The 11366-nt window shown below is 50.7% G+C and overlaps 1 protein-coding gene across 2 annotated transcripts in view; it reads right to left on the reverse strand.

Annotated features, from left to right (window-relative positions):
* Positions 1–2027: 2027 nt before the first annotated feature.
* Positions 2028–11366, reverse strand: part of ACAD10 (acyl-CoA dehydrogenase family member 10) — a 52219-nt gene continuing 42880 nt past the window's right edge. The window contains exons 15-23 of one of the 2 annotated variants that reach the window (XM_069081419.1): positions 10986–11126; positions 9170–9307; positions 8969–9059; positions 8241–8399; positions 6931–7103; positions 4618–4761; positions 3520–3597; positions 3318–3379; positions 2028–2835 (exon numbers count right to left, since the gene is read on the reverse strand). In XM_069081419.1, the coding sequence (XP_068937520.1) occupies positions 2814–2835; positions 3318–3379; positions 3520–3597; positions 4618–4761; positions 6931–7103; positions 8241–8399; positions 8969–9059; positions 9170–9307; positions 10986–11126 (1008 nt within the window). In that variant the 3' untranslated portion in view covers positions 2028–2813. The remainder of the gene's footprint in view (positions 2836–3317; positions 3380–3519; positions 3598–4617; positions 4762–6930; positions 7104–8240; positions 8400–8968; positions 9060–9169; positions 9308–10985; positions 11127–11366) is intronic. The other variant, XM_069081418.1, reaches the window with a different exon arrangement.

Here is an 11366-nt window from a genome sequence, read left to right on the forward strand (position 1 = left end):
AAGAGCCTAGATAGTGGTTGGCATCTGGCACAAGAGTAGCCACCAGCTTCCACTGGGGGTTTGGCTTTCTTAACCTGGCTGCCCAAGAGATGGGTGGCCCAGGTAGTTAGTCATGGACTTGGTGAATAGGGGAGAGTCTTCCCCTTTGTGCTCAAGCTGTGATGGCACAGCTGGGGAGGCAGCTGCTCTCTGCTTGGTCCTTGGGTCCCTAAGGCCCCACCTCACCCCGAAGGTCTTAGTTTATCATATCACTTTGGGACATAAATTGGAAGATACTTGACCTCCTAGGTCAGGGTTCCTAGAAAGTGGGCTAAGGGAAACACCTTCCTGTTCTGCCCAGAAGTGAATAATCTTCTCATCATTTCAACTGAATATTGGGGTTTTTTTCTTTCCTCTAAAAATAGTGTGGCGCAGTAGATAGAGAGATAGGCTTGGAATCAGGACAACTTAGGTCAAACTCTGTCTCCAAAGCTTATTAGCTATGCTACAGGGCAAGTCACATAGAATTTTTTTTTTTTAGCTTTGGTTCCTAATCTATAAAATAGGAAATATGGGGATAATAGTACCTATCTCAAGAATCAAATGAGAAAAGACACTTTGCAAATGCTTTGCAAATTATGTAAAGCACTTTTCAAATGCTGGTTTATGTAGCTGATCTCTAAATGCTTCCGTTTTGTAATCTATAAGATGAATCTGGGAGATTCAATGGTCTCTAACTAGAAGCTTCTTCCAGCGTTGAGTCTACACTTCTATGATCTACTAAGTTCTCAATGGAATGAGATCTCTGTTAGTGAAGGGAGTTGCCATGTGGGAAGTTCCCTACTGATGAAATCACAAGATTCTCTGTGCAGTCAAGTAATAAGTTCAAAGCAGACAAAGCAGAGAAGGAGAAGGCTGTAAGGTTCTGGAGAGCACTGAGTAGTAGTACAACTTTCATTAACTCAGTTTTACAAATGAGGAAACTGAGGCTCAGGGAGGTAAAGAGACTCATCATAGGTCACACACCCAGTCTAGAACACCCAGTGTTCTTTCTTCTCTACTATACAACTCCTCATGTGCCAAAAAAAACCCAATTGTTTCTTTGATGGCATTTATCATAAATGTTGGGGCAGATAGGTGGCACAGGAGATAGAGCATTAGGCCTGGAGTCAGGAAAACCTGAGTTAAAATACTCCCTCAGACACTTATGTGACTCTCAAACCCTTTGTGACCCTGGATAAGTCACTTTACCCTGTTTACCTCAGTTTCCTCATCTGTAAAATGAACTGGAGAAGGAAATGGCAAACCACTGCAGAATCTTTGCCAAGAAAACCCCAGAAGGGGTCACAGAGAGTTGGATATGAATGAAAATACTGAACAACAACAAATCACGAACATGAAACCAAGAAATAACATTAAGATTAATGGGGTGGGAGCGGCTAGACAGCACAGTGAATAGAGCACCAGACCTGGAGTCAGGAGGACCTGAGTTCAAATCCAGCCTCAGACACTTAACACTTACTAGGTGTATGACCTTGAGCAAGTCATTTAAGCCCAATTGTCCTGCCCTCCTCCCTCCAAAAAGCAAAAAAAAAAAAAAAAGATTAATGGGGTGGGGGTTCCAGCAAAATCTCAAACCACTAAGAGGCAGATTGGATCAAGTACTCTTTTTGCCATTTACTAGCAATTCACTTTACCACTCTTTGCCTCAGTTTCTCATTGGTAAAATGTGAATAAAAAAGCTGACATATTAAAAGAAGAAACCAAGCATGGGGGTGGGGGGGGAGGGGGGAGAGTGATGGCCAGGCAGGCATGGTTTGGTCTGGGGCAGTCCATGGACCAGCCCCTTCCAAAGATAGCAGTGATGGGCATTTGACCACAGTTCTCAGAGCCAGAAGGCACAAGGGGGGTCGGGGGCTTAGCTCTTCTGGGGCAGGGTCTCTGGAGGTCTGGTTGGAGGGTGGAACAATGGAAAGAAGCCAGGGCCCTGGAAGAGTCTCATGTCAATGGAGATATGAGTGGTAATAATTGAGGTACTGATGCAGAGGGATGACAAAATTAAAATGCTTTATTCTGAATGTCATTCACGTTTCAAAGACATGCCCCAAGGCCATGTGATTTATTTCCTAATTTTTAAAATCCTTTTCCCATTTTTTATCTAAGGCCACACAATTTGGATTCCCTGGAATGCCTAAGCGGGTGGTGTCAGGGGCCAGGTCTTAGTTTCACTCCAATGCCCCCAACATTCTGCTGCTCCCTTGGGCTCGGCCATCCTCTCCACAGAATCAGGGGTTTCTTGATGGCAGAAGAGGGCACCATTGGGCAAAGGAAGGCCCAGGGCTGGCCAGCTCCCCCTCTGCCACCCTCTTAGCCGGCCTTATCAGTCTGTCCTTGGTTTATTATCAGGGCTGTTGAGCAGTACACCAGCTGGATTCGCAGGCAGGCCCAAGGCTGGCTTTGTGGCCCCTGCAGGGAGGGAGTGAGGGCCCAGGCTCTCAGCCCTGGCCTTTTGTGCATCATCAGACCCTGTATTTCTCACAGGAAGTTTGCCTATAAGCAGTAAAAGATCATGGTAATTGTTCCAGACCAAACACAATGAAAGAGCTGCTACTTAAATCACAGAGGCAATTTTGAATTACATCACTCCTAATCCGCGAGCTTCCTAAGTCCTCTCGCTATGGGCACTGCTGCTGCTACTGCTGGTGACCGCAGACCAGAGATCTAGCGCTTTAACTCCATCTTTGCCACCATGGTCCTGTGAACCTCGTCGGGTCCGTCTGCAAGACGAAGAGCTCTCGCCCAGGAAAAAAACTGGGCCAGGGGAGAATCATTGTTCAGTCCTGCAGCTCCAAAGGCCTGAAACACACAGTAGGAAGTAAGAAGTAAAACCTGTGGCAGATCTCCTGGAGGAGATAACTGTGATCAGACCTGGGGCTCTGAGGGACCGCAGACATCCTCATCTGACCCATGAGCAAACTGAGGCCTAGAAGTGAAATGACCTCCCCAAGGTCACACAGGGGCCAAATGGGGTCAGCATGGGCTGAGCAGGAACTGGAGCTGAGGGCCCGCCACTCAAGCTTAGCACACCAAATGCAACGTCTCTGATGAATCTCACGATGATAAAATCATGGGACTGAGCCTGGGAACACTGATGACAGTGGCAACCTGGCCATTATGTGGGTATAGCCTTGACCAAGCCACCCCACCCCCTCCTCCCCCCCACTCCCTGATAAACTGTCACCAGGAAAAAAGCACCTTCTCTGGCTGGGTGGTGACGGGGAATATGGTTGGGGGAGGGGGGGACCTTAGATTTGGAAAGAATTCTACAGCTCACTCACCTCAATATGTGTGGAAGGGGTACACGCTCTTGGGCAGGAAGCCTCAAATTTAAGCTCCAAATCTGTGATTGAGAATTATGTCCCTATGATTTGGGGCACTACTAAGGGGACGAAATCAAAGACCTTCTTTCACTTTTGCTTTTGAAGTCTGAGTGTTACAGGTTTAAACCCACAAAATCAGTCCTCTGTGCTCCATACTCACCTGAATAGCACGGTCAATCACTCGCAGGGCCATGCTTGGAGCTACCATTTTGATCATGGCAATGTCTAAAGCAGCTGCCTGAACAAACCAAGGAAAGCCAAGGATGGCATAGTGAGTGCCCAGAAGGCGGAACGTTGGAAACCAAAGCAAGCTGACCTAGAACCTCAGACCAATGGAGGGCCAATGGAGGGAGAGGTAGGATTGGCCTTTCACTGGCTCCTTGTTGCTTCAAGAATATACAAATCTGGGGTAGGTAGGTGGCATAGTGAATAAAGTACCAACCCTGGAGTCAGGAGGACCTGAGTTCAAATCCGGCCTCAGACACTTAACATAAAAACTAGTCATGTGACCTTGGGCAAGTCACTTAACCCTGATTGTCCTACCTCCTCCCCTCCATAACATAAAAAAAAAAAAAAGAATATGCAAAGCTCTCTTTGGGATGCCCTCCAGCTTATCAATGTTCTACCACCATGGTGCCCAGAACTGAGCACAATGCCACAAATGAGGTCTGGCAAAGCAGAAAACAGTGGGACTCTCATCTCCCTACTGGTCCTAGAAGCTAGGCCCCCTGAAATACAGCCCCTACTTTCTTTCTTTCTTTTTTTTTTTGCTTTTTTTGGAGGGGGGAAGGTAGGGCAATTGGGGTTAAGTGACTTGCCCAAGGTCATACGGCTAGTTTTGTGTTAAGTGTCTGAGGCCACATTTGAACTCAGGTCCTCCTGACTCCAGGGCCAGTGCTCTATTCACTGCGCCACCTAGCTGCCCCTAGCCCCTGCTTTCTTAGCCACCATATCACAACACTGACTCATATGGAACTTGTAGTCCGCTGAAATCCTCAGAGAGCTTTTTTGGAACCACTGGTGAACTTGAATTTTTTTTTGTGCCCAAGTATATGATTTTATTCTTATCCCCATCAAATTCCATTTGAGATTCAGACCAAAACTCTGGTCCATCAGGATCACTAGATCCAATTTAGATATTGGTTTCATAGAGATGAAACCCACTGTCCTTTCCCAGAGACCACTCTCCCATCTCAAGCCTCCTGCTTTCAGCAACGTAAATGGCATCCCTTGCTTGCTACAGTCGAGAGGCATGTACCTTATTTCCGGCTACATCCATGAGGTGTGCAGCTTTCAACACAAGCAGTCTTGCCTGATCAATATCAGCCCGGGACTTGGCGATGTCGGCCAAGATGGTGCCCTGCTCCACCAGGGGCTTCCCAAACGCCACTCGGGATTTCACCTGCAACACAGGGACCAAAGGCCCTTCAGGATGGCTCAGGTTCCATTACACAAGTGTTATTCTGACCTCTCCTGGGCCAAGGGGGATGGCAAGACTTGGGCTGGGGTCCTGCGAGGAGGAAGCAGGAACCCTGAAAAAGGGAGGGGTCTTGGTGCACTTTGGGGCAAGAGCAGGAGAGCCGCCCCTGTTTTCAACTCTGCCTGGATGCAGCCCAAGGCACTCTGGGAGGGGCCGGTGACTCTGGCCAGACACATGGCATATCCCTGCTTTGGGCTCTGCCACCTCAAGACAAGGATGTGGAAGCGGTCTGCAACACGCAGGTGGCCGATGCAGGCCAGGAGCAGGGAAGAGCAATGTGTGTCCCCTTACGCTGGGGTAGAGAGAGCCTCGCCCCCCAGATCAGCATTAGCTCGGCACTTTGCAGAAACAATGCCAAGGGAAGGATTGGGGAAGATTCAGAGGCGTGGGCCTGGACCTGCTGCAAGCAAAGGCTCCGAGCCTGGACAGGAAAAGAGGGCCAGGCCAGTGGGAGAGTACTGGGACCATCTTTGCATCTCCTGAGCCAGTCACACTGTGTCTGAGTGTGTTTGTGTGTATATGTCTGTGTGTCTGTATGAGTGTGTTTCTGTGTCTGTATGCATGAGTGCATGTCTGTGTGAGTGTGAATATCTGTGTATGTGTGAGTGCACATGTGTGTGAATGTATATGTCTGTGTGTGCAAGTGTGTATCTGTGTGTGACTATGTGTGTTTGAATGTCTGTGTGATCTGTGCATGAGTGTATATGTGTTTGTATGTATATATGTGTATCCATGTATAAGTGTAGGGGTATGCACGCATGTCTGTATGTGAGAATGTATGTATGAGTGTGTCTGTGTGGGTCTGTATATGTGTGTCTGTATGCGTATAGGTGTGTATGTATGAAGGTGTGTGTGTGTGTGTGTGTGTGTGTGTGTGTGTGTGCTACTAAAGCCTACAGTCCCACTGTGGCCCAGCCTCCATGCTGGTCAAGACTGTATGTTATTAGAGTGGCAGCTTCGTCCAAAGAAATTAGGTTAAAGATCCTAGGAGCTGTGAAAAAAGGTCTCATGGGGCTGTGGAAAGAACCCTTGACCAGAAACATGGGATCCTCACAAGATTCAGAACTGGAAGGGACCTTGGAGGCCCCCATTTCACAGAGGAGGAAACTGAGGCCCAGAGTGTGCCTTGTCCAAGGGCACAGAAGAGTCAGTGACAGAACTGGTATTTCATTAATCTTGGCACTGACTCCAAGCCAGAGTCCTTCTGACCAGCCCCCTCGGCCTCCCTGGTACACATCAGCCCTGCTGCTGGCTAGTTCTATAATCCTGGGCCAGCCCCTTCCCTGGTCTGGGCTCAGGTTTCCTCCTCTGTGGGAAGAGTGGGCAGGGTCCCACACCTAATCTTCTAGAATCTGCTGCTGTTCTGGTTCTGAGAGCTGGGCAGGATGGGAACGAGCTGCTGGGTGTGTAAAGGGTTAGAGAGTGCCTGCATATTGGGAAGGTCTAGTAGGTGTGAGCTGGGGATGGTCAGCACCCAGGCAGGGAAGCAGGGAGGGAGAGCTGAGACGAGAGCAGCACCGGTGCCACCCACTAACGAGGCTGCCACCCGCTAACGAGGTCTGCCATTCTCCTTTGCAGACTCCCTTGTAAAAAGCTCATGTGGTCTCCAGAGCTGGCTTCACCTCTGCGAGATCGATGCCATTGATCTGAACTCTTGTTCCTGGCAAAAGAGCTCCAGGCTCAACTCCAAGCTCAGCCTGACCTTCGGCTTCGGGCTTCCAACTGGCACCAGAGGAGGAATTCCTAGTCCTCAGCTCCAGGCCTGACAGTGGTTGGGGGGAAACCAAGGGGGGGGCCACACACCCAAGGCACTGGGAGCAAGGGTAATATGGCCTTCTGACCGTGGCTCTGATCTGGGGGAGCCCAGGGCCCCCTCAGGTCTTGCCTGATGGGGCAGAGAGGAGAGGGAGGGAGGCACAGTGTCTCTGCCCTCAGTGTCCCACTTTAACCTGGTATCTAACGTGAAGCCAAGCCTCAGACATCTCTCTGGTGAAGACCTCACCTTGCCTCCTCCTCTAATGCTCATGGAATCAGCAGAGGCAGCATCAGGGACTTGACCTCAGACAGCAGAGCAGAAGGGAGCCTACTCACCCGCTCCTTCATGAGAGCCAGCGTTCTCTCCGTGTACCCGATCAGCCTCATGCAGTGATGGATTCTCCCGGGGCCAAGCCTGCCCTGGGCAATTTCAAAGCCTCGCCCGGGGCCCAGGACCATGTGGTCCTTAGGCACCTGCACATTCTCAAACAGGACCTCCCCGTGGCCACCTACAGAGACAGAAAGGGAGCCCAGTCAGGCCCATGGCTTCTTGACAGAAGGAGAGAGTGGGAAGCCATTCTTCCTGGCTGGGTTTAGGTCTTTTCCACTTTATCTCCTTGATTTGGCCACCTCGTGGGGCTGGCTAATTCTGCCTTTCACTGAAGCCTAAAACTAAGATAGGAGCTGAGGGGGGGGGGGCCGGCGGCAGATGTCTCCAAGTAAAAACCCAGTAGCCCAAGATCAGAGACACGTCCACAGACAAGGGTCAAAGGGACCAGAGTCCCTTAATCTAATCTAACAGCTTCATTTTACAAAAGAGGAAAGTGAATGGACTTGCCCACAGTTGCACAAGTAGCAAGTGGCCAAGTGGATTCTAACAGTCACTTTGCTGAGGCACCTGGAAAACATGGCCTCTGCTGAGCGTCATGCAGGGAGAGTGGAGGCAGCCAAGCAGGGCCAGCCCAGGAAGCCAAGACTAGCAGCATCACGTGGCCAGCCTGAATACAGCATCCATCCACAGCCAGCGAGGCCACATTCTCCACTTAGACAGACAAAAGCAGAAGCCAGGAGTGGTGCCCTGCGGCCTTGCTGGAGCTCAGCAGGCGGGAGACTCTTCTCTTGTGAGAAAAGTACATGGTGGAGAAGAAGAGGAGTCCTCCTGGAGCGGTTTGCCATTTCCTTCTCCAGTTCATTTTACAGATGAGGAAACTGAGGCAAACAGCGTCAAATGACTTACCCAAGGTCACATAGCTAGTTCACATTTGAACTCAGCAAGAAGAGTCTTGCTGATGCCAGGCTGTGGGCTCTATGCACTATGGTGCCACCTCGTGGCCAGAATGATAACGATGCTACTACCAAGCATTTCTCTCTTGCTTTCAGGTTTGCAAAGGGCCATCTGTGGGTCCCCTCATCTGACCCTCATGACAGCCCTGGGAGGGGGTGCCAGCCTCGTCCCCTTGTCACAGAGGAGGCCTCAGAGATGAGACGTCCCCACCAGGGTCACAGAGTCAGGATTCCTGACCCCATTTCCAATACCCTTCTCCATGCTACCAAGCAGCCTTGGCGAGACCCTAGCCAAGCCCCCTGAAGGGAACCCCAAAGCCAGTGGCTGTGGATGAGGCCCCTGCAGATGCCTGGACTTTTACCTGGAGGGTCTTCCAGCCCATACACGCTCAGTGGTCTGAGGACCCTTATCCCCGGGGTGTCCATGGGAACCAAGAGTATTGACTGTTGCTGGTGTCTTGGGGCGTTTGGGTCTGTTTTTCCCATAAACACACAGAGCTGGCACCGGGGATCCAGGATTCCTGCCAGGAAAGGAGAGAGACAGAAGCAGATCGCCTGACGCCAAGCCCATCATGCCTCTGGCAGACGTGTTCCTACATCAGGACCACCAGGGAATAAAGCGATCTCAGGCAGACTCCCTAGCTGTCAGAGGCAGCTGCAGTCTGAGCTCAGTTTGGAGGCCGGGAGGGCCCCAGGGGCAGAGCCGGCTAAGTTGTGACAGAGCTCCGAGGCTGGGGCACATTGCCCAGAGAGCTGATGGGAGGAGGAGAACAAGGCCAGGGTGGGGGCCAGGCCTCGGCCTTCTGGTCTGCGGGTAAGATAAGGGTACAGGAAAGCACAATGGATCCAGCTCCATTCTAGGGCAATGGCACCAACATTCAGCTGCCCGACAGCGAGGCATCCTCTGGTTCTGGAGCTCAAGCTCCTTCATGAACAGAAAGGGACAGGACCCTGGAGTTCCCTGCAAAGGGTCTGAAGGGCCCTTCATCTCTTCATGGACACCAGGGCTTGGAGTAGGGATGAGGAGGCCCTTTTACAAAGAGAGTTCAGACCAAAGCATATTTTTTAAAAGGACTTTGAAGCCAGGTACCTGATATCCACCACTTATGACCATTTATGATATAGACCCCGTTCTTTTCTTCAATTGAAGATTCAATATTGGTGGCATCCGATGAAGCAACCTGAAGAAGAGAAGGCTTGAGTTCAAAGCTGCCCATGCATGCTGGGCTGGAGGCTGGGGAACAGTGTCTGGGACAGGACAGAAGGGGAGGTGCCTGCTCCTGGGCTGTACCTGGGGCTCAGTCATAGCGAAGCAGGAGCGAATCCTGCCCTCCAACAGAGGAAGGAGCCATCGGCTCTTCTGCCCCTCGGTCCCGTATCTCACCAGCAGCTCCATGTTTCCCGTGTCAGGGGCAGAGCAATTAAAGATCTGCAAAGGGGGAAAAGTACATGTGCCAGCGACTTCTCTGTGCTTGTTCATAGCATCAGATAAGGATGTTTTTCTGCCTCTTTGGTCTAGAAGACAGGGACAGGAGACCAGTGGAAAGCAAACCAGAAGGAACTACATGGTCCCCCATGCCCATCTCTGCTTCTCATCTGCACCTCCTCTGAGCCCACCTGCCTCCCCCTTCATCCAGCCGTGCTCCCAGACCACACCCTAGCCAGCCTGAGTGTCTGCTATCTGCCCAGCACGAGGCCCTGGGATTAAAAGACAAGTCCCTGTGCTCATGGAGCTCACAGTCTAAAAGCCGGCTATCAGACTCATTGGGGCAGCATAGAACAAGGCAGCAAAGCCCAGCAGGAAGAGCCCTGAGCGGAGGAGTCAAGCTCCAGGACGCAGGTTCGAGCCCTCCTCGGACACAGGCTGGCTCTGCCACCTGGAACCAGACATGTGACCTCTGTGTCCCAGGCCATCTCTAGGAAAATGAGTCTTAACAAGCAGTTAACTCTACATCAGTGAAATCACTGATCTGGACCAATTTAAGGTGAAGCCTTCTATGTCTCTTAGGCTATCAAAGAGGAGGAAGGACAAAAAAGAGGACAGATTCCTCTGGGGCAGGATCCCCTCAGATTCTCTGCCTCTGGGGGGTGACTTGTGTCTTCTCCAGCTGCCTTTCAGACATCTCAAACTGGGTGTCCAGTAGAAATCTTACACTTGCAGGGGCGGTTAGGTGACGCAATAAATAGAGCACTAGCCCTGGAGTCAGGAGGACCTGAGTTCAAATATGGCCTCAGACACTTAACACAAAAAACTAGCTGTGTGACCTTGAGCAAGTCACTTAACCCCAATTGCCCTCCAAAAAGCAAAAAAAAAAAAAAAAAAGAAATCTTACACTTGTTATGTCCAAAACAGAACCCATTAACTTTTCCACTAATCCCACCCCCCACATACACATTCCCAATTATGGCTGCGGGCATACCCCCACCCCAGGCCCTCAGGCTCCCAACCTGGGGTCCTGGACTCATCATTCTCTCACCCTCCTCACACATCCAAGCTGTTGCCAAGGCCTGCGGATGTCACCTTCACAACATGCCTCAAATGTGACCCCTTCTCTCCTCTGACCCTGCCACCCCTCATCACCTCCCACCTGCATTATCACAATAGCTGCTGGGGGGGGTCTGCCTGCCTCTGGTCTCCTTCCATTCCGGTCCATCCTCCATTTAGCCACTAAAGTCATTTTCCTCAGAAGCAGGTCTGATCATGTCACACCCCTACTCAATAAACTCCTGTGGCTCCCTATTGCCTCCAGAAGCAAATACAAAATGCTCTGATTGGCAAAGCACTTTATAGCTGAGCTCCCCCCACCAACCTGTCCCCCATGCCCAGAATTCTCCCCTCCTCCTCTCTACCTCCGGCTTCCCTGGCTCCCTTAAAGTCACAGCTGAAAGCCCACCTCCTCCAGGAAGCCTTCCCCTCCCCTCTTCCTTCCAGTGCTTTCATATATATGCTTTGTATATATTCATTGTTTGTCATATTTTAAGTTCCTTGAGGGCAAGGATTGTCTTATGACTCTTTTTGCATCCTCGGAGCTTAATACAGTGCCGAGCATATAGTAGGGGCTTAATAAATGTTTACTGATTGATGGATTGTAGACTGAAGTCAGTACCTCTGGGGCATATATGGACCTGCCCATGAGCTCACACAAATGGGCGTATTCCAGGTTGGTCAGGCCTGCACCATACTTCCTCTCAGGGTCAGTCTCGGCTGGCAAGAAGAGGTTCCACAGCCCTTCGGACTTGGCTTTTTCCTGTCCAGGAGTGCCAAGAGAGAACAGCAGTGACTAATTCAGCCTAGGTCCCTGAAGGACCCACACCCAAAGGGACAGGAAGGAAAAAGGGCAGAGGCTAACAACAAACACTGCCACGTTGAGGTCATCACCCTGGCCATCTAAGGCTAAACCTCAAGTCTGTCTCCACAAAAAGCAAAAGGAGAAGCCAAGGAATGATTAAGAGGCAGATTAAGAGGTCCCAGCAGAACCAAAAGACTG

This window comes from Petaurus breviceps, unplaced genomic scaffold, assembly GCF_028583685.1.
Source record: "Petaurus breviceps papuanus isolate PSGF00001 unplaced genomic scaffold, PetGlider_PUasm1.0 99, whole genome shotgun sequence".
NCBI lineage: Eukaryota > Metazoa > Chordata > Mammalia > Diprotodontia > Petauridae > Petaurus > Petaurus breviceps.